Source organism: Uranotaenia lowii, chromosome 2 (assembly GCF_029784155.1).
Source record: "Uranotaenia lowii strain MFRU-FL chromosome 2, ASM2978415v1, whole genome shotgun sequence".
Lineage (NCBI taxonomy): Eukaryota > Metazoa > Arthropoda > Insecta > Diptera > Culicidae > Uranotaenia > Uranotaenia lowii.
In genome coordinates this window covers 372,045,475-372,069,629 of record NC_073692.1, presented here as the reverse complement: position 1 = coordinate 372,069,629, position 24,155 = coordinate 372,045,475, and the positions used below count along the sequence as shown (strand labels likewise).

The following is a 24,155-nucleotide window of genomic DNA, read 5'->3' as shown; positions in this document are numbered from 1 at the left end:
TTCTCTTCACTGGAAGAAGAATTATCATAGAAACATTCCTCGTAGCCAGGTACCTCCCATGTCAAATTTGGTAAAAATTAAGTTACTCAAAATTTATACAAAAAAGGATCTACGGATGGGAGCAACTTTCCTCCATTTCTATCTCCTCACTGGTATGCGGAAAGGATACCAATATTTAATCAAAGAGGCTTTTCTCATTTTCAAACACCCTCCTCTACCAAATTTTATTTTGCATGATAAGCTCTCGAGTTATACCAAAAATATTATACAGATGTCCCCTCTTTTCCGAATACCCACTAAAAGAAGGGAAGGTTATTAAATCAATCAATGTGACATTTTCTTCGATTTGCTTGATTACTCAATATTCTCTCCATACCAAAATGTGTTTCCTTTGCTTGTTATGTTTCTCAATTACGCAAAAAATATATGGGAGCCCTCTCCTTCTTCCTATCTTCCAACTGGAACGAGGGGTAGGGGTAACGATTAATCATCGAAACATTTCTCGTTCCCAAAAACCTTATGATGTTAATTTTGATTTCATTTGCTTGATCAGTTCTCGAGATATGCAGCAACAATGGCAGGAAAGTACCCTCTCCCCCTTCACATCTCCCTATTGGGAGGAGGAAAGGGTCTCGAATTATAATAGCAACTTTTCTCGTATACAAAGACCCTCCAAAGCCAAATTTGATTCCCCTTGCTCTATGGGCAGGGTGGCCACTAGACCGCTGCAAGCTTTGTATGAAAATTTCAAATTCTTAAATTTTTACACCTCCCATAACTTTTTTCGGTTGTTTTTGCTGCCAGAATGAATGAATGAAAAATATTTCTTGATTCTTGCAGTACAATTCATGTGAACAAACCACAAACCTCAGTTTTACCCCAGGAAAGATATTCGATGTTATACAAAATTTTCGTTTTCAATTTTTTTTTTTATTTTAGCGTTTTTGACTGCTTGTTCGAAAGCTGTGAAACCGTAGGATAAGTATAAAAAATCTCAAAAAACTGCTTTGCATAGCCAGGAAATTTATTAATTTGTATAACATTTTCAAAAACATTTAATGAATATTCAAAGCTCTAGTAAGCGAAGTCTGCATTTTAAATACTTTTCAATAGATTCAGATTTTTTATTTTGAAACGGTAACCACTTTTTTCATGAAATTCTCAGCTGCTTGTCATAATAGAAAAAGATGAAGCTTAAGAATAGTCAAAACCAAAAATCAATGACCGACTTCATTTCAAGCTCATTTGAATTTTCTGAATGATTTAATGTGCAAAAATTTCTTCTTCAAAATTGAAACGCGTTGCGCTAACTCAGGAATCAACCAAATCATCTCAAATTTTACACTGATGCTTGGTGACCCAAATGGCATCGAAAAAACATATGGGAGCAAAAAATCATTTTTTGCAGCGGTCTAGTGGCCACCCATTCGGGAAAGCGGAAAATGCGAGAAAAAGACGGGATTTGAAATCCAACGGGAAAATGCGGGAAAAATCCGGGAATTCTTTCGAAAAGTCGGGAATTTTTGGCTCAGTGAAAGTCTGTTCAATGAAGTTTTGCCGAAATAGGTCGAAATGGATTGACAGTTGATCACCAGTCTTTTTCCTATTGACTTCGACCAATTTCTACCAGGTCGAAACGGATCTTCCTGCCGAGTTGGATCGGTTTCGACTAGTTTCAACTTGCTTCATTGAACAACGGGAATAACCGTAACGAAACCGTTAATCCAATATGCTCACAATTTTCACTCGAGGTATGTCGAGTCCTTAAAAGCAAAAAAAAAAATGTTGAAGAATTTGAAAAAAACTATTGCAGAACAAAAGCGAGAGGCAGAAAAGGGGGCAAAGGAACACGATCCAAAAAAATTAAAGGTGCTATCCGACGCTCAGAGAAAGGCAAGCTTGATGGAGTTTGATACTTGAAAATATCTTAGAAACAAATCTTATATATAAAAATGGAGGCGCTATCTTTGTGATAACATCACGTATGAACGGGCGGCCGGAATGAAGTGAAACTTGGTATCCGAGGGTTTTTGGGGCCAGAGATGGTTTGTATAATAGTTTCAAGAATCTCACTATTTATAGAAGGGGGGCTCCCATACAAAATTATCTCTTCATATCTTATATATAAAAATGGAAGCGTTTTCTTTGTAACAACATCACGTATAAATGGTCGGTCGGAATGAAGTGAAATTTGGTATCCGAGGGTTTTTTGGGTCAGAGATGGTTTGTATAATAGTTTCAAGAATCTTACTTTTTATGAAAGGGGGGTCCCCATACAAAGTTATCTCTTCACATCTTATATATAAAAATGGAAGCGTTTTCTTTGTAACAACATCACGTATGAATGGTCGGTCGGAATGAAGTGAAATTTGGTATCCGAGGGTTTTTTGGGTCAGAGATGGTTTGTATAATAGTTTCAAGGATCTCACTTTTTATGGAGGTGGTCCCAATACAAATTCAACTTTATTTGTTACGATTTCCATAAGAATCTTTTCGCGAGCACGATGCAGTTAAGGACGTGTAGAGAAAATAAAACAGTTTTTACGATTTATTTTTAAGAAGGTAAAACGAAGTTTACCGGGTCAGCTAGTAAAGTGTAAAAACGCTTATCAAGCATATTTTAATTAATATATAATTAATATATAATCAGCAGTGAATCAATTGCAGCAGTGATAGAATTACGTTCAATGTGATGCAGAACAAACGCTGAAGAGCTGAGCTTAATAGACGCAAAGGAAGAAAAGTTATCACGTAAATTGTTATGGACTGCTGGTGTCTTTACTTTCCTAAATTCAAAGTAAGAAATCTTAATTAGATGTTGACCAAAAATTATTATTTTGAAAATCTATTCAAAATTCAAAAATTCTGTAAAATTTGTTCAAAATTATATTTTTTGTGATGAAAATTTGCGCAAAATCCTGTTAAATTACATATTCTTCTGTGATTTCCGCACCTTGGTCCATACTTACCCTGGTGTACCTTATCCATTTTATTTTATGAACATTGTTTAACATTTTCGACTTGAGTGACATAGTTTTAAAAATTAAAAAAAAAAACCCTGCGTAACCCTGGTAAAAATAACTGAAAAAATCCATTGAATGATCATTTACCTAAAAGAAAGTTTAATCGATTTTCCTTCATACGGTTTCAAAAATAAATATTCGGAATTTTGTTTGGTTTTCTGTTTGACAAAATCGGTAATTTCGTGAGACCATGCGGAAAAAAGTCGGGAAAAATGTGGGAAAACAAAAATTGATTTTGAGTGGCCACCCTGTATGGGCTCTCGAATTTTGCACAAAAATGTACTTAAAGTCGAAAAGGGTACCAAATAATCATAGAAACATTCCTCGTATCCAAATACCCTAACATGCAAAATTGTGTCACTTTGCCCGATCAGTTCTTAAGTTATGCAAAAAAAAAATGTATGAAAACTCCCCTCCCCCTTTCTATCCCGTACTGGAATGAGGGGGGGGGGGGTCTGCAACTATCATAAAAACATTTCTCGTATCTAATTATCCTCCCTTGTTAAATTTCTTTCTATTCGCACGATTAGTTCTCGAGTTATGCAAAAAATATTGTGGGAGCACCCCTCCCCACTTTCTATCTCCCCACTGGAAATAGGAAAGGGGACCTTACACTTTTAGAATACATTCCCATGCCAAATTTGATTCCATTTTCATGATCATTTCATGAGTTATTCAATTTAAGGGATGAATAATCCTAAGGGATGAAAATTCCGAAAAAAAGAGTTATTCAAACATGTTTATTTTGTTTGGGAGGCCCCTTCCCCCTTCCAGAGAGGAGGAGAGGTCTGAAACTTTTATAGAAACCTTCTGCTTCATTCAAAGACCCCAGCTACCAAGTTTCACGCAAATCAGTTCAATAGTTTCCGAGTTTATACGGAACAGACAGACAGACAGTAATTCATTTTTATAAAGAAGACTGTTCAAGATCTAAAATTCGGATTTGTTTTTTCGAAATGCATTCCCCAATCGGCAATGCACATTTCAAGTCACTATGCTTTTTAAAACTACAACCGACAAATATAAACTTACTGCAGCTAGTAGGTCATCCGGTTTCGCCGGTCTCTCTCTAGAAGGCTTGTCTCGTTGTTGTTCAATGGCAAGTGCGAACGACAACGACGACGTCAGCAAATATTGGCTATTTATGGCTTTTTTATCGACCGCCTATAACATGTCCTATGGGCTGGAGGTTTTGCCCACAGAACTGCTAAATATCTCAACTTTTCACATTCACACATTCCCTTGGCTTTTTCACGGATGATGTCCTTTAGGTTTCGTTTTGGACCCAAATCATTCCGGTGGGGTACGCGTGGAAATTAAAAATCAATAAATTATTACCCCCCATCGGATGTCCTTGCGTGTGTTTGTTTGTGTCTTGCCTGCCTTGCATGAGTTATTTGAGTCTCGGTACTTTTATGCGACATTAACAACTCCATTCCCACTGGATGCATAGATCATCGAGTCGAGTGGAACGAAAGTACTTTCCGATAAATCACCCGGCTGATGCACTATTTTTGTTTGTTTCATTTTTCTCCTCCATTCACAGCACATCATAAATAACCACCATACGGCGCCGATCCTGAGGGAGTTTCTAACGCTGATGGCCATCTGCCACACGGTGATACCGGAGAAATCGGACGCGGACAACATCCAGTACCATGCGGCCAGTCCGGACGAGCGGGCTCTGGTTTACGGTGCCAAAAAGTTCGGCTACGTCTTTCACACCCGAACGCCCACCTACGTTGAGTTCGAGGCCCTCGGAGAGCACCAGCGCTTCGAAATCCTGAACGTGCTCGAGTTCACCTCGACCCGGAAACGGATGTCTGTGATAGCCCGGAACTCCAAGGGCGAAATCAAGCTGTACTGCAAGGGAGCGGATACGGTGATCTACGAACGGCTTGCCCCCAACGGCCAAGCCTACCGGGAAACGACCCTGCAACATCTGGAAGAATTCGCCACCGAAGGTTTGCGAACGCTCTGTTGTGCTGTGGCCTCCATTCCGGACGATGTCTACGAAGACTGGAAGCACACCTATCACAAGGCGTCCACCTCGCTACAATATCGGGAGCAAAAGGTCGAAGACGCGGCCAACCTTATCGAGACGAACCTGATGCTGCTGGGAGCCACGGCCATCGAGGACAAACTGCAGGACGGAGTACCTGAAACCATAGCTTCGTTGATCGAAGCCAAAATTAACGTATGGGTCCTGACAGGGGACAAGCAGGAGACGGCCATCAACATTGGGTATTCCTGTCAGCTGCTGTCGCACGGGATGGACCTCATCATTCTGAACGAGGACAGTTTGGATGTAAGTAGTCAAGAATCATTTTCTGGAAATTTGTTGTATATCTTATGAGTGACAAATCACGGAGTAAAAAACGGGTTAAAATGGAAAAAACGATCTTGAATAACATTTTAGTAGGGAGCAGAGATATACCGAACATTCTGTCAGCCGAATATTCGGATTGCCGAATAGTTGAGCTGAATATTCGGCCGAATAGACCGAACAGGCTGAATTTTATTTTTTTAATTTATACATTAACAAAATTTTCAAATTTTCCAACAGATGTTGGATAAATTACCAAATATGCAAAAGTAATGTTGAAAAAGCTATAAACTGTTCAAAAACTTATGGTTTCAGTAAATCATCTTATATGTATCCGTGTATCTTTCTCTCTAGATAGCTTTGTATTTTGATTATCGCTATTCCAAGTTTTCTTGGTATATCCAGGCTTGCCCAGAATTCGAGAAAAGTCAAATCTGACCGGGATATCCAGATATTTTTAAAACTTTCTGGATTTTACCCGGGTTTATTCAGATTATTTGCTAATCAAATAAAAAACTCAAATTTCTTTTTGAAAATTTCTAGATTTTGTGTTACAAAACGTTTTTTTTTAGAATAAAAATGAACATCACCAGGCACCAGTTTTGAAATGGCTTGTTTGTGGTTGTTTTTTTTACTGGAACGCAATCTATTTGGTGATAAACGACTAAGTGTCCTTTCAGCAAATGGTGACATTATGAAAATCAAAGCGACCTGAACTTAAAGAAGATATGATGTATAATACATCTGATTAGAAATAATCGACTTTAAAAAATTAGCGCTTTAGTATTTCTATGGAAAACTTAACAGAATATTCGACCGAATATCCGGCCATACATTCATTTGGTCGAATAGTCGAAAAGATCAATTATTCGGTTCGCCGAATACCACTATTCGGTACATCTCTAGTGTGGAAGAATGACTTTATAGTAGTTGAATTCCTGGGGTTTTTTTAAAGATGTAAAAATGACAAATATTACGAGATTAACAAAAATAACAATAAAAATCACAATGGCACAAATGATTAAAATATTTTTTAAAAAAATCATGATTAAACAAGTGACTAAATGAAAAAAAAAACAGAAAACGAAAAAAAAAATAACCCAATGACAAATTTGTCAACACATAAAATATAAAATTACAAAACTATCAATTTAGGTTACAAATGTTTAAAAATAGTTTGGTTGAATGAAACTACATTGAAAAGACAAAGATTATGTATAACCAGCGTAGTAAGATCTACGGATTTACGTGTAGATCAACGGATTTTTGATCTACGAATCGATACCCAATATTTGCGAATTTTCAGAAGTTTCCTTCGGATTCCTACGGATTATTGAAAATTATTAGGGATTTATAAGGATAAACGAAAATTCAACCTGACAACCAAAAAACAATGGTCATCAAGTTCCATTTTGCCTAAATCAGTACATTACTAAGCATCCAAAAGTCCCATGAAACAGGTACGAAAATCATTAATCTGAAAGGCGTTCTATGCAGCTCAAAATTTAAGTTCTTATTGATACTTCCATGTTCTAAAACAAGTCTTCTATTCAGCTTCCGGCGAATGACCAACAAATTCTTTTTGCACCCTAAGCATCAGTTCATATCACCTTCTCTTGCAGGGTGGCCACTCAAAATTGATTTTTGATTTCCCGCATTTTCCCGTCTTTTTCCCACGTGGTCTCACGGAATTCCCGATTTTTTAAAAACAGAAAACCAGACAAAATTCCGAATATTTTTTTTGAATATTTATTTCTTTCAGTGGTAATGATCTTTCAATGTATTTTTTCAGTTATTTTTATCCATTAAATTACAAATCATTAGATTGATACGCAAGGTTTTTTTTTTAATTTTTGAAACTATATATGTCACTCGAGTCGAAAATGTTAAACAAATAAAAATGTTCATAAAAGAAAAAGGTAAGGTACACCGTGATAAGTGTGGGCGTGGGGTAAGTGGAACGATGGATATTAAAACAATACTGTGCACTATTTTTTCAAACTTTGAATGCAGAATGTTAAATTTACTTGTAATCTATCCAATAACTGTAAAAGAAATACGATTTCGATAATAGCGGATGTTTACAGCGACTTTTTGTTAATTTTAAATTTTTAAGTACGATGCCGAGTTGATACGCATCTTTTTCAATAGCAAATTTCTCGTAAACTAGTTGGCTCTTGACGATAACTTTACATTGAAACAAATCTTAATTTGAAACAACCAATTAGGAAAAGAAACAGCGATTTAAAATGAAGAAAAAAGAGTTTATTTACAAAAAAACTAAACTTTTGTCTCCAAACCATATTTGGGGTAGATGCAAACGGTTTTGTACAGACTTGATGTTTACAAATTTTTTTTTCAATTTCCTCTCCTTCATCCAATACAATTTTGCTATATTTAGCATTCGGATCATGAACAGATTTGTGAAGTACTTGTTTGATCTGGAATAAGTATATATTTTCGATGAAATCGTGTGTGACTGCTGATTTTTAATGGGTTTTTTTTTTTTTCAAGTTGAACTATACGAAAAATCGTTCACACTTACCCCATTGGACCTTATATTAATTAAAATTTGTTTGATAATGAATTTTCCGCCTTGTTTGTTCTTCAGATATTTTAAAGAATTTCAATCTTTCTCGTCCATCAAGCTTGCCTCTCTGTGTGCGTCGGATACCACATTCAATTTTTTCGCCTCCAGTTCCTTTTCCTCATTTTCTGCCTCTCGCTTCCGTTTTGCAATAGTTTCTTTCAGATTCTTCTTTTTTGCTTTTAAGGACTCGACATACTTTGAGTGAGAATTGCGAGCATACTGCATTAGCGGTTTCGTTACGGTTATACCCGTTGTTCAATGAAGCAAGTTGAAACTAGTCGAAACGGATCCAACTCGGCAGTTTCGACCTATTTCGACCAAACTTCATTGAACAGACTTTCATTGAGTAAATAATTTCCGACTTTTCGAAAGAATTCCCGGCTTTTCTCGCATTTTCCCGTTGGATTTCAAATCCCGTCTTTTTCCCGCATTTCCCGCTTTTCCCGAATGGGGGGCCACCCTGCTTGATTATTTACCATGTTCAGTACATGCTGCTGCCATTATTCCGAGCGCCGGATTCCAAATTCGGCAAATTTCGGTTTGTCAACATTTGTTCAATTTGCAGCTCGATTGCTTCTTTCCTACATGTATCTCATTGGAATGGTCACTCAAGTATACAAACTAAAGCTTGCTTCATTTAGAATTGGAACAAACTTTTGCTCATACTGTTGCGCAGTGCTCAAAACTGTTGATATGCTTGGATGAATGTGAAAAAATTTTCCATTCAAGGTCTGCATTTCACGTTTCCATCATTGCCCCCGATCAGTCAAAATAGCAATCTGTGACTGACTGTCGAAAAAAAGTCATTCCAATTTCGTACCTGTGAATATGAACTTTTTAAAAACTCAGTCATCTAAACTTGGAGATCATGACAGAGTTGAAATGCATTTTTTTCGAGTTTTTAATGCCTGGCGTTATCTAACCCCTACAAACAATGCATGACGGGGTTCCCATTATTTTTCTTCCAGGTCATAGTCTATTAAGAAACTATTAAGTACTGTCAAGTAAATAATCGTTTTAAGAGGCATTTTATAATTCGAACAACACCTAACGATACAGGGAAATGGTAGTCATGTTAAGTTGATTTCGCAAATGTCCAGACTCTATTGCTAGGATTCCGATAGAAAAGTTCTTCAACTGTCTGATTGAAAAGAAACTACATCTAAACATGTCATCGATTTGTTCACTGTCACGACTTTCTGGATTGAATGAGTGTGCAGTGAATGACGAAACCAAAAAATGTTTTCACTGTCATTATGAAGTTCGTCTAGGCTAACTTCGTTTTATTTCACCGTCTTTCGAAACACGTGGAGGAGAAATTTTTTTTCTCTCATTCATGCCCTACTGCGGTCAACGAATATGAATTCTTTGAGCTCTGCTGTTGCGCTCCTGGTGGACGAATTTGAAAGTTCTTGGTGCCCACGTGTCGGGAATTATGTCAGCTTAACATATGTATGTGATTTTGACATTCCGCAAATCGACTGTATTTTAAAAACAATCAGCATGGAAACCGAAAGAAGGGAAAAAATTGGGCACAGTTATTTGAAAAATCCATTGTAGTCTGCATCACAAATTTGCACGAAAATTCTTGATTTGGCAGGGCATTTGCAGCTGTGGCAAAAAAAAACGATAGTTTCCGTTACAAATAAGACAGTGGACATCGAAACTATACCAAAAAGAGTGTCTCCAAAAACTGATTTTGCCGTTCATTAGATCTCACGCCCATTTCGTAATGTTTTGGCCAGATTTGGCAAGCTGTCATTACAGCTGTAGCCAAACCGGACTAGCAGCTGCAGGGACGTCGATGGATCCGATTGACTTTACAGGATCTTTGAAAACTATTAAAAAACTTGCACGATAACTTGAGCTAAGATGTGATACTTTCACTCGAAATAAAAAATGTGCTTTTTGTAGTGCAGTTTTTCAAGTGCTGACCAAGACTGACTACAGTACAAATCTACGGATTTGAGCGTTTTGCAATTTGGAAACGCTGGGTATGACCATAAGGATATAAAACAATAAGAAAAACTACAAAAAATAACAAGAATTAAGAAAATATATTAAAATGACAAAAATCCGAAACGAAAAAAAAGAAAAAGGGATAAAGGTAAATGCTAGAAATTCAAAAATAACAACAATGACGAAAAGATAACAAAAATAACAAAAAAAAAAAAACAAAATAACAAAAAGACAAAATGACAAAATTACAAAATTGACAAAAATGATAAATTGTAAAAATTTGTAAAAATGACGAACAAAACGAAAATGGTGAAAATATCAAAAATGAAAGAAAACGAAAGTGACTTATAAACGAAGATAATAAAAATAACAATAATTACTAAAATGACAAATATAAATTTTTAAACTGTGACCCAAAGATGGGTCTTGACTCAAACATTCAGTCAGCGAAACTTTTTTTTTTTTTTTTTGTAGAGAAATGAATCCAACTTAGATGAAATTTTTGGAACTAGATAAGGGAAAATTGATGTTGAAAAACATGCGAAAAAAATTCGCCTTGTCTCCCGGTGAGACTTGAACCCACATCTTGCGCCTCTCCGGGGCCCATGTATTAACATTCTACTACAGGAGACCAACCAAAACAACCAAAACAACCTTCGCATGTTTTTCAACATCAATTTTCCCTTATCTAGTCCCAAAAATTTCATCTAAGTTGGATTCATTTCTCTACAAAAAAAAAAGACAAATATAAAAATTACAAAAACTACTAAAATAACAAAAATGACAAAATCACTTAGAATTTGAAAATAAAAAAAATAAAAAAAAACGACAAAAGTGTCAAAAAGTTGCAAAAATGACACAACTTGACACAAATGAAAAAATGATCAATTTGCATAAATGGAGGAAATTACACATATAAAAAAATCTAATCCGTATAAGTAGACCAAATAATAGGAAATGTAAAATTAAAAAAATGACTGAAACGCAAAAATAATTTTAATGATAAAAATTGCATAACTGAACGATGTCAAAAATACCAGTGCCATTCCTAACTGTTAAAAATTACAAAAAATGTCAAATGATTAAAGTTATTAGTCCTCAAAACGACAAATTCGACAAAAAATTCACGAAAAAAGTGACACAAATAAAAAAAAACTACAAAAATTACAGGTAACAAAAATTGAAAGACTAAAATGAAAAAAAAAAACAACAACTGACATAAATGACAAAAATGGTCAAAATTACGAAAGTAGAACCAATGATAAGGTTGACAAAATTTTTCAAGCACGTCTCCGGGCAAGACAAATATGGGCTATTTTATCTTGAAACCTGGCAAAGTTCATTTCAAATTGGTCGATCCAAAGTCCAGGCAATATCCGGACAAATTTGGTCAAAATCCAGGAATTACTCAACAAAAATCAAAAAAAAAAATTAAAAAAACAATTTTTCATCAAAAGTCATCAGCAGATTTTAGATCGTATTGTAGGCTTCCAAAAAACCTTTCATGATCATTTTAATAAAACTTGCCTAAAAAATTTCGTTTAAGACGCATGAATAAAAAAAAATTACAACTGAATTTGTTTTTTTGTACTATTTGGCAAATAAAGTGATTAAATCCGGGTTTTTCCAATGAAATCCCGCAAACAGGCCGGACTTTTCCCAAATTTTGTATCAAATATCCGGGCAAACCCGAATAAAACCGAGCAATCTAGCAACTTTAACCAATGAAAAACATGTCATTATGAAAGAAGTGTCAAAAATGAGAGAGCTTTCATACATGATATACATACCTATGTTAAAAATAATAACAAAAAATTACGAAAAAGATTATTTAAAAGATTGACTTAAATATCCGAAATAAATTGAATGTTTAAATCAACAAAATAAAAATTAACACTATGCTATAATAAATAAAATGACAAAAACGACAAAAGTTGTTAGAATTAAAAATTGGCAATGATTACAAAATGTTTTTAACTGACATAATTTAAAAATGATTGAAATAAAACATAGTTAATTCAAATGACTCGAAAAACTTAAATATTTAAAATACAAAAACGAAAATAATTCAAAAATTATAAATTATAAAAATAACAAAAATATGAAATGTGACACAATCAAAATAGAAACAACTGGAAATTTTCTACTTTCAATTTTGACAAATCCTAACCTATGTAAGTTATTTCAAAAGAGATTACACCAGGTTTGGCCACATTTGGCCCGCGAACAACAATTTGTGGCCCGCGGAGCGTTTGTAAACTTCAATTTTATTAAAAGAAAAAAGACTTATAAAACAGAGCAAGGTAATAATATTTGAAAACTTCTTGTAAATTGTAAATAACAAAAATCCTCAAATTCATTACAAATTTTCGCTCTTTGGAATTTGAATCAAGTAACTCTTCGAGCTTTGAAGTCGCTTCATTAGACTTGAAAATCCATGTGAACTATTCAACGAATAATTGTTTTCAAGAGCTTGAAACAAAAGCGAAACATAATAAAAATTCCAAAAAAACGCTGAGTTTCAGACTTGATATTGAAACTTGAGAACAGATTTCAAAGTAATGAAAAGCCTCGTGTACTTTCCTATGCATTAGAAACACGATTTTCCGATATTTTCAGGACAATTGCAAATGGAACACTGTGAAATGTGCTGTGATACCTAGATAAAAAAAAATTAATCAGGTAGGTCTGCATGGGCTTCATACAACAAATTTGGAAAATGTTACTCACCCTGCATTTTATAAACATGGTTTGTTGATAAAGAGTTGCTTAAGATCAGGGAAATTGGGGATTTGGGAAAAAGTTTGGAATGTCATTCCTTTACAAGGAAACCGAAAAAAAAACTGAAAATTTCAGCACAAAACTTGTAAAATTGTCATTTTTTGAAAAAATTCCCACAAATTTAAAAAAATATTTCCAACTAAGAATGTAAAAAAATGATGCTAACAAAGCTCTTTCAAAAGACTAGAAATATTTATCGTCAGAACTTTTTAAAGTTTACAAAATTTTAACGCAGACGTTTGAATGAATTGATTTAATGAAATTCAGATTAAAATTATCTCAAGCCTCAATTTTTCCTTAAAAACTACACGAGAACATTTTCACATCTTTGGAGAAAACAATTCTAATTAAAAGACTTCTTTCCTTAAAAAAAACTTCTATCACACTGAAGAGAAGTTTTTCGAAAGAGTTATTTTAGATATCTACATTACTCGTTCTTAAATTTCTATAGATATCTACATGTCAGTACTAACGAAGACAAATACTACTGATATTTCTTGAAGCATTAGTCAAACTGTTGCAGTCTTCAACGTGGTTAAATGAGTTAAAATCTTCAATATAAAAGACTCAAAGACTTTCTTGAATGATGTGAGAAATAGTTGTATTCTCATCTATTCAAATTTCATTTCAAACTGAAATGTTTAATTTTATAATGCGTATAATGTATTTCTGAAACTAAAATATCTAAAAAAGATCTGAATCCTTGATCGCATGAAATAATAAAAATCTGTTTTATGTTTTTAGGTGCGTTCATTTGTTAATAGTTACCAAAGATCGATTTTGGCTAAAAACATATCAATTTTAAAATTTCCAAACGCCATATCACAAAAACCAGCGCCTTTTAACTCCTAATTGCCCTATATTTTGTAAACAATCCAGAAAAAACACTGATTTATTCTAAATAATTTTCAACAAAATTAGACTTCTCTTGTGTTTTTTTATTTCCTAATCAAATGAAGGCTGTTTGAGCCTTCGTGCGATGGCCAAACATCATATAAAAATATGTGTCAATCCGAATCATTCAAATGGTAACTATATCTTGCGCTTTTTAAGCATTCATTTTGAAAATGTTACGAACATTTTCAACCTGAGATAATTTTACTCAAAAATATAGTACGTCTTCAATTTTTTCATTTAAAACAAAATTTTGAGAAATTAATTATCTTTTACCCCCAGAACACCCGAAACTGCATCCAGAGGCACATCGCCGAGTTTGGCGATCAGCTGCGGAAGGAGAACAACGTAGCCCTTATCGTCGACGGGAAAACCCTCAAGTACGCCCTGAGCTGTGATCTTCGGACCGACTTCCTGGACCTGTGCATATCCTGCAAGGTGGTCATCTGCTGCCGGGTATCACCGATCCAGAAGGCCGATGTGGTAGAACTCGTCACCACCAATACCAAATCCGTAACGCTTGCCATCGGAGACGGAGCCAACGATGTGGCCATGATCCAGAAAGCGCACGTCGGGGTCGGAATTTCCGGCGTCGAAGGACTGCAGGCGGCCTGCGCCTCCGACTACTCGATAGCACAAGTAAGATTTCAGTTGTTTTTTTTTTTGGTAGGTTATCAATCTCATGATTTCTTTCAAATTACAGTTCAGTTACCTGCGGAAGCTGTTGCTGGTCCACGGGGCCTGGAACTACAGCCGGATGTGCAAGCTGATCCTGTACAGCTTCTACAAGAATATCTGCCTATATGTGATAGAGTTGTGGTTTGCCATTTACTCCGGATGGTAAGTTTGATTCTACAATTTCCGAAAATAAATGGGAATAAATTTATTTTTTTCTCATTTTCAGGTCTGGTCAAATTCTGTTCGAACGATGGACAATCGGTTTATACAACGTGTTTTTCACGGCGTTACCACCCTTCGCGATGGGTCTTTTCGACAAGGTGACATCTGCGGAACAAATGCTGAAGTATGTTCAAGCTTCACCTACGCATTTGCATCGAGCTAATTTGACTTTTTTTCTAATTTTTCAAACAGAGAACCAAGGCTTTACGAACCATCCCAAAGTGCCCAACTGTTTAACGTTAAAGTATTCTGGTACTGGATCTTCAACGCGCTGGTCCACTCCATCTTCTTATACTGGCTGCCAATGTTTTCCTACCAGGGCGACGTCATCTGGGGGAACGGACGGGATGGCGGCTATCTAGTGTTAGGCAATATAGTTTATACTGTGAGTATTCTGAAAAGAATTTTCCGATTGAATAACTATAAAACACTAACCTACTTACCTTTCAACTTTTTTTCCAGTATGTAGTTGTAACGGTCTGTCTGAAGGCTGGTTTGGTGACCAACTCTTGGACGTGGTTGACGCATTGCTCCATCTGGGGCTCAATGGTGCTGTGGTTTATGTTCATTTACATTTATAGGTGAGGAACGTGGAAATTTTTTCGATGAAACACAAAATTAAGACACATTTTTTCCAGCAATATTTGGCCAGCCCTACCGGTCGGTGCGGTCTTCACCGGTATGGACGATATGATCTTCTCATCGCCGATGTTTTGGTTGGGATTGTTCCTGATCCCGATTACGGCATTGCTTCCCGATGTTGTGGTTCGAGTGTAAGTATTCATTTTATTTTAAATATCAATCTCATCCAAATCTGAAAAACCAACAGTATAGTAAGTATTCACGGAACATCTTTCGGATAGATTGGCAAATACTGAGTGTCTCAAGATTTCGCACTACTGTAGCCAGATCGATACGTTTTTGCAGCTGAACCGAGGCAGTTTGTGCTTTTCCGGACACTCAAGAAATCGAAGTCGAAGTCTTAATGTGTCGACCATTGAACTTGAAGGTGACCCTAATAAAACGGGTTGAAGATTTCCAACAAATAGTTGGAATGTTCTATAGATACATAGGTAAACTTTTTGATAATTTTTTGAAGGTTTTATTGCCAATTGAATTACATTCTGCGACAAATTGCTACTATAGACTGAGTCAATTTGAGGTTATTTTTAATTGCTCAAAACCTGTGATATTAAAAGCTTCGTTTTGGTTCAAAACTCATCCATGAATTTTTGCAAAATTTTTAAATAACCTTTACATGAGTAAATTCAAACTTTTAGGTTTGTATGGTAAAGTTGAATATTTTGTAAATAAAAATCAACATAATTTTTGTTTCTTCTGTGGATCCGAGCCTGCTATTGGTATTTATGCCAATTTATAAATTTTCTTGGGGAAATTTTCCGCTGAACAACTTTGTCGAAGACCGTAACTTCGTATCTTATTAGGCAAAAAGTTATTGTTTAATAAGACACGAAGTTACGGTCTTCTACAAAGTTTTTCAGTATTAATTAACACAGAAACAAAAATGATGATGATTTTTCAGTACAAAATATTCAATTTTCCCATACAAACCTAAAACTTCGAATTTACTCATGTAAACATCACTTAAAAATTCTGCAAAAAATCATGGATGAGTTTTGAGCTAAAAAGAAGCTTTAAGAAACCTCAAAATTACCCCAAATCGAATCAGACTATTGCTACATGTCATAAAAATGTCATATTTCGAATATCTGTTTATTTTGGTATATTTTTGAAATGAACAGTTTACATTTAGTTATTGTTTCGTTGATCAGCGTTCTACAAACCTACGAAGCCTCGAATAGAAGGCCATTCTCGGGCAAATGCTCTTCACTTAAAAAATCACAGAGGTACTTCTTTTCATTCGATGTCCACTTTGGAGGAGGTCGTTTGTTATCTCCATATCTTCAACAATAGAAAACGACACACCTCGAGTATTTTCCGGGGTGCAGTAATCTCTTCACGTATGCAAAACCCCCATGGGACCCACTACGAAGTTTCTGTGATCTTAACTTGGAACAGGCGCACTCCACTCGGAGGTCCCCCAAAGTTGGAGTCTATCTCTAAATGGCAATAAAATATTAGATAGACAAAGAAACAATAGAAGAATTGGATAGCGCTTTAGAGGTCCCTAATTCTGTGAATAAGCAAGGTGATATTTTAAAACCCGAAAGAATTAGAAGCTTCCTGCATTATCAGGTAACCGGCTGCGTGGCTTTCTATAGCGGATTTTGATGGTAGACAGTAGGCAGTATTGGGACTATATTCCCTTGTGGAACATCCGCTGAGACACCCAGTAGCTGACGATTATAGTGTGACTATTGTTCAACCGATCCGATTCTTCTCGTCTAGGGTGACAACCACGCAGAAGCGGACCCTCTCGTTTTGATCAGCCTGTTTCTGTCTGCTGTCTCAATCACAGTGCGAATGGCGTCCACCATATGGGGATCTTTCCAAAAACTATACTGTTCGCCTTCACTCTCAGTGGTCAGCCTCTAACAGAATCATCTCCTGTAGTACCATACCTGACATATCAGCCTATGGGTCTCTTTATGTCTTCCACGGTTTTGACTGATGGCCTCCAACTTAAACGTATGAAATACCCTCTGGGCCTAGAGATCTCTTCAGGTGAAGTGACATGACGACGTCGCATGTCGCCTCTCCACCGATATCAGCTCCTCCTGGTTACGCTGTGCAGTGGCTACAGCTCTTTGGTTATCCACTCCCACTTCAAATACTTCGAAAACCTTCTCCCATAACCTTCGCTTGTATTCATCACCTTCATCTACTTGCCAAGGATTAAGGAATACGAAGTTTTGGATTGATCCACGTCCCTCTTCGATGAAGGTTCTGTTAGTGTCTACATCAGCCAGATTTATTTCCAACCAGAGATACTTCAGGTAAGAGCTTCCAGTAGATTTTGTCCCCTGAATGTTCAAACCTGTTCTCGCGTTAAAATCCCAGGCAATGACCGTAGCCGTACTCGCAAGACCTCGCCAAGGGCCTCCTCGAAGGGACAAAGCAGCTCCATAAGAAGATCCCGTTACCCCTGTCTATTCTAAAGCATTCTTCATGCGACGACACTATATCTTGGATAGAAACTTCCTTGTAACCCATATCAAGGTCGATTTAGCTCTATAATAAAGTCTGTTTCACATAGAATCTGGTCGCATCTTTTACTGCAGCGCCCCTAGTTGTCACAACGCGAATCTATTGACAGTGTTTTGATCCGGATGGTTTGTTTACTTAGTGGTGAAAATTTCATCAAGATTGAAGCAGTCAGTCAGAAGTTATCGACGATGGAACGCGAAAGGCGAGAGAAAATTCTGCATACTCACGTAGAGAAACGGACGTGGTCAGGGGTAAAGATCGCGAAATTCCTGAAATATCCAAAATCGACTGTAAATTCGGTGCTGCAACGTTACCGGGAGACCCTTACGGTGGATCGAGTAAAACAAACCAGGCGAAAAAGGAAGGACCGGAAGCTGCGAGCAAAGGTAATTCGATCAGTTCACAATAATCCTGGAATCTCCTTGCGTGATTTGGAGAAACAGTTCAAGACGAACCACAGTACAGCTCGACGATTTTTTTTTTTTGCGAGAAGGCTTGCGGTCGTATCATGCAAGCAAACACCCCAACAGGACGCTGAAACAAAACCTGGTTGCCAAAACCAGGGCAAGGAAGTTGTACGAGAAAGTGTTGACCAAGTACAACGGATGCATTTTGTTTCGCAGATAAATTTGCTCGGAAGTTGATGATTTGGCAAGGGATCTGTAGTTGTGGGAAGAAGACTAAGATTTTCATCACTGGGGACACAATGAATGGAAATGTTTACAAAGAAGAATGTCTCCAGAAGAGGGTTTTCTAGCCGGACCTGGCAAGCTGCCACTACTGCCGGGATGTCGTTAAGTGGTACAAGGAGAACAAGATCGATTTCGTTGAAAAAAGTATCAATCCACCAAACTGTTCGGATTTTCGTCCCATCGAGAAATATTGGGCAATTGTTAAGGGTAAACTGAAGAAATGTGGCAGAACCATGAAAAAACCCGCTCAAATGGAAAAGTGGCGGAACAAGATGGCGAATGAGGTTACCAGCAGTACTGTGCAGAAAATGATGGGTGGTATCACAAAAAAAGTTCGAAAATTCATCCGAAAAGCTGACAAATGATTTTTATATATTTTTTTCCTTAAAGTGCAATAAAAACCCTACAAAATGACATTTTTACTTTTGTTGTACGTTGTTTCTTTGCGGAGAAATGATCTATTTTATCCGACCAAATTCTATGTAAAACAGACTTTATTAAGGCCTGGATATGACACCAGAGATCAGATCAGATTGACTGATACTGCCTTTACCATGACCTCATTCAGGTTTTTGACCCGGATGGTCACTTTCTTGCTAAGGAAGTCAAGTACCTGTGCCTTCCTGCCAAGAACTTCTGCTACTATCATAGATCTGTAGGACCCACACTTGTTTGTTGAGCTGCGTCATCGCTTAAGGATTATTACGTCTCCTTCTTTACGGTGCACATCCTTGCCCGGGTTCTAACAGATCAACAGATCCAGGACACGCTCTTTGAGGGTCCCAGGGCTTGAGTCGCATTCTGAACTCTTATTTGTTTTTGACCTTTCCGAGCTGTTGAAGCCATTAGATCTCTTGGGAGGAACAAACTTTTTGAGACCTACACGTGTAGCTAGTGAATGGAAAACGTCTACGTCCTAATCCACCCAAAGAACTCCCTCCTTCGCTTTCTAGTTGTTGTTTATTTATTTAATTATTATTCGCTTTCTAATATACAGTGAGGGGCAAAATAAAGTGTCCAAACTATATTTTTTCAATTTCTTTCATTTTTCTGGTTAAAATTCAACGAAAACGCATCGTAATCATTTTTAAAATATTGTTTATTATGTTCTTTTCAATTTTTGTTAATGTTGCGCTGTAAAAAAAAAAAAGTTTTTCTGATAGAAAAAAAAAACTGTTAATATTCCAAAAAAACAGGGGCAAAATAAAGTGTCCAGATCGGTACAGCTTCAAATAGATTCAAACTGAAGGCAAACAAGAACTATTTAATAATGGGTATGGCCTCCTTCGGCCTTCAACACCTCCTACAAGTGCTTCGGTATACTTTCAACAAGGTTGTGCAAGTGTTGTGGGTCGAGTTCCTCCCAAGCATGCTCCATGGCATCAAAATAAGTATTTTTAATTTGTCACACCAGTCTTATCAATCAGAGCATCGAGGATGGCCCACAGATTTTCGATGGGGTTCAGATCAGGACTTTGTGGGGGCCATTCAAGGGCTTTTATGCGGCAGGAACAGAAAATGACTTCATCAGATTGGCCGTATGCTTCGGATCGTTATTCTGCTGTAAAACGAAGCGCTCTTCGAGGCCCGTCTTGATGAGGGGTACCTCGAGGTTTTCCCGCAGGATATTGGAATATGACTCAGCTGTCATGATTCCGTCAATTTTTACCAAATTGCCCACCCCACCCCGAGAAAAGCACCCCCACACCATCACGTTACCTCCTCCGTGCTTGACTGTTCTTTGGATATGGCGATCTAGGAGCTCCTCACCCGACTTGCGCCACATATGATCCCGCTTCTTCCGGTTGAATAGCTCGTATTTGGATTCGTCGGCCACAACAATGTTTTCCAGTACTCGAGCCGTTTATCGGCGTGTTCCTTGACGAACTTGAGCCGCTTAGCCTTGTTCACCTGGCTGATGAAAGGCCTTCTCACTGTGATCTTTCTATGGTACTCCTTTGCATGGATGCGGCGACGGATAGTACAACGCAATACCGAAAATTGGAGCTCTTCCTGTATCTGCCGGATCGTTATTATTGCTTTTTTCTTCACTTCAAGAATGATTTTCTTGTCCGTTCTGGCATCTGTCTTGGGCTTCAGTCCTCTCCCTGAGCGATCCATCTCCGATCCGAACGTTTTCATCTTCTTCATGATTTTTGATACCGCTGTCTTGCTGATTTCGTAGTTCTTGGCCACTTCCCGGTGCGTTTGACCGTTATTCACATCACGAACAACCAGTTTCCGGATGGACAACGGAATGGAACCAGAAATTTATGCGTTCTCCATATTTTACAACTTATTCGAATGTAGACACCTGTTTGAATACTCCAGAGCCAAGCCAGTTGTTTATGCAACGTCAAAATACACTAAACAAACAAATTCGAAGGGCCTCGCGATGGAAACTTATCGAAATTATATACATTTTTGAGTTGGACACTTTATTTTGCCCATTTTTTTTGGAATATTATTTGTTTTTTTTTCTATCAGAAAAACTTTCTTTTTTTACCAGCGCAACATTAACAAAAATTAAAAAGAACATAATAAACAATATTTTAAAAATGATTACGATGTGTTTTCGGTGAATTTCAACCAGAAAAATGAAAGAAATGATAAAAAAATAGTTTGGACACTTTATTTTGCCCCTCACTGTACCCTTGAAATTGACTTACCGAGTGTTTCAATAAGTTAAAAAATATTTTTTATATAATTTTTATAATATAGCCGTAGCACAATAATCAAGTATCTTCAAAAGCAATTTTTAACTTTCATCAGACTAGGATTGTTCGATTTTCAAGAAATGATCGGTCGTAGGACCGATTCTCCTAAAAAATCGGAGCAGGAGGATGAATGTCTGATAGATCGATCTTTTCCATTTTTAACAAGGGACGTTTCAATGTACTCAAACTTATTGTATCAAAATCAGCAATCAAAAAATCCACAAAAGAAAATATAGCTTCAAAGGTAGGTACTAATATTGATATGATTATGGGTGATAATGGGTGATTTCAAAATATCGAACTCAAAATCTGTGCAAATTTGAGTAAAACCACGCACCCCACGTAATAAACAGCAACACTTGAAACATTACACATCAGCTGATTTTGAATCGTACTTTGGGCTTCCAAAAATACATTATTTATATTTTGATGAAATTTGTTCAAAAATTCGGTTCTCGATATCGAAAATAAAAAAAATAAAGGCTCAATTTAAGTTTTGGTTTGGTTTTGTAAATTAAGTGAATAAATTTGGGAAAAAGCGGGCTTTTTTTAAACGAAACTTGGACAATTTGCCTACAGTGGACCTTTCCTAAATTTTGTATTGCATATTCAGGCAAGTCCGGATAAAACGGGTTAATCTGACAAGCTTTTATTAGATGGCACTGTTTGAAATTTAATCTAAATTCAAAATTGGATCTATGTAGAAGTTAAGCGAGATAAAGAATCCAAAACGCCGAACTCTGCCGAAGCTGCGGTTTTCGACAAAGTTTTTCAGCGAAAAATTTCCTTTAAAGAATTTATAAATTGGCACAAAAACCAAAAGCAAACTAGGTTCCACAGAAGAAATAAAAGTGATGTTGATTTTTCAGTACAAAATATTCCCATACAAACCTAATAGTTCAAATTTACTCATGTTAATGTTACTTAAAATTTCTGCATAAAATCATGGATGAGTTTGAACCAACATGAAGCTTTTCAGACCCCAGGGTTTGAGAAATTCAAAAATGACCCCAAATCGACTAAGTCTTGTAAACGAGTCAATAAAAAACCTGGCGAACATACTCTAAGAGGGGAAAAGAAAAGCAAATGGTTTATACACTTGCATTCCCTCTCCCATTCGATCTCTTTGGAACAAAACAGAGGTATTTTGGAAAATTAAAAAGGAGGAATAGTTTTATCTTTGAACTTCTTTTTCTTTATTATTCATTCCTACTTTGACATCCTACATACAATTTCAAACTGCAAATCTATAAAATTCTATATGAGAACATTGCACTAAAAATGATTTTTTCTATTTTATCTAGCTCTTCCGTTGAATCTTTCGATATGTCATTTTGCATATTGTCGTTGTTTATAAAAAAAATTGAACAATCTTGCAACTAAACGGACCTCTCGATTTGGCACGGAGCACCAAAATTAAGTCGTATGGCTTTTGATGTTGGTTAAATATGACGAGATTAATAAAGAAGTTTTTTATAACATTGGAAAGCAAATACAAAAAAAAACACACTAAAAAATTCAAAAAGTTACTTGAAAGTTATTGAGTTGTCTTAAATGACAAAGATTACATATAGGATAGTAATGAAAATCATTGTGAACAAAAAGAAGTGCTAATTGGCTGATTACAATAAAAACCTAAAATAATCGCTGAAAACTGTTTAAATTTTACGAAAAATGAAATCACTTTCAATAACAATCTTTTTTTTTATATAACAAGTTAAAAAAAATTGTGAAAAAACCGTTCGACTTTGGTAACCCAGAGTATTCGAGCGAGTTGCCAAAATCGAGAGGAATTTGTTTCTATTTTATGAGAGCTTCTTTCTATCAGCTTAAGGTTTACGCAACAAAGTTTCAATAATTCTCATCTATTTGTTTGTAAACCAATCATTTCAGATATGTTTTCGATTCAGATAGCTATGTATCTAAAACTGAATTAAAATCGGCTGATACTGTTGTATACGATTTTTAAGTGGGTATGCTGAATATTAAATCCGAATCAAAGATCTTCATATCATTGTTATTCCAATTTCTGAGATCAAATTATCATTGTGAACTTTGGTTTTGATTCTTCAATTTGGTTTCTGAATTCACAATTTGAATTCTTGTTTCCCATTTTACGATTTGGATTGGCGTATATTCGTAAAATGGGAAACATGACTAGCAGGAAAAGATTGACTGATAAAATGCCAAAAAACGGGTATGTTTCACCCATAAATTTTAATTCTGAAATTTGATATTATGAAATCATATTAAATATCTTTTTTTATTCTTTAGATTTCAGTAGTGAATTTTGAAAAGAGCGAATGCGCCAAATGTAGACAAATGGAGTAATCAGCTGGGTCAAAAAGTACGTTTGGAGATCTACATTTTGATGGTACAAAGTGATCTGAATGATATTTGGTTTTCCAGAAGTTTATAAAACAAAATAATGTTTTTGTTGGGAGCTTACGGAACTGTCAAATTTTGAGCGCGTTTTTCTCGAAACAGTGATGTTGGCGCATTCACCGTATTCAAAATTCGATACCGATTTAGCTGTTGTTTTTTTTTCTTAAGTTTTATAGTACATAAACTGGAAGTCTGATGAAGAATTTTTTGAATTTAACTGAACACTTTTTGAATTATACTGAATCCACTAAATCCAAATTATTGATTTTAGAGTTCATTATTTTATTGCTTATTTTGATGTGATGGAAAATGGAGGATGAGGGAAATTTGTGAAAGTTTTTTTTTGTATGTTTTATTTATTCAGGGAATTTGTGAAAGTGATTCAATTCCTCTGAGTCAGAATTTTGTTTATCAGTTATTATTTTAAAATCGAACAGATATTTTGTTATTTTAATTTTCATAGTATTCCGTATCACGACATAACTTCTTATAGATAATGTATTCTTAATCTATCAGTATTGATTTCAATATTAATTTCAAATTAATATTGAGATCAAGACTAGATAATAACTTTCTAGTTCTCAAAAATGTATATAAAAAAATAGAAATTCAATCTGACTTCATCTTTTATTGTATATAACGATTGAAACTTCTATGATGCAAGAACATTCAAAATTCATAAATTTTTAAATTTCCCATAACTTTTTTTTAGCTATTTTCAAAGCCAAACAAATATTAAAGCAATCAATTTCCACCCTG

The 24,155-nt window shown here is 35.9% G+C and overlaps 1 protein-coding gene across 17 annotated transcripts in view; it reads left to right on the top strand.

The window, feature by feature from the left end:
* Nucleotides 1–24,155, top strand: part of LOC129748323 (probable phospholipid-transporting ATPase IA) — a 329,089-nt gene that overhangs the window by 251,525 nt on the left and 53,409 nt on the right. For all 17 annotated transcript variants that reach the window (XR_008737709.1, XR_008737710.1, XM_055742873.1 and 14 more), the window contains 7 exons: nucleotides 4,570–5,331; nucleotides 13,856–14,212; nucleotides 14,277–14,413; nucleotides 14,478–14,597; nucleotides 14,666–14,858; nucleotides 14,936–15,054; nucleotides 15,112–15,246. Coding sequence is in view for 15 of the 17 variants with exons in the window: in XM_055742873.1 (XP_055598848.1) it covers nucleotides 4,570–5,331; nucleotides 13,856–14,212; nucleotides 14,277–14,413; nucleotides 14,478–14,597; nucleotides 14,666–14,858; nucleotides 14,936–15,054; nucleotides 15,112–15,246 (1,823 nt within the window). In the remaining 2 variants the exon portion in view is untranslated. The remainder of the gene's footprint in view (nucleotides 1–4,569; nucleotides 5,332–13,855; nucleotides 14,213–14,276; nucleotides 14,414–14,477; nucleotides 14,598–14,665; nucleotides 14,859–14,935; nucleotides 15,055–15,111; nucleotides 15,247–24,155) is intronic.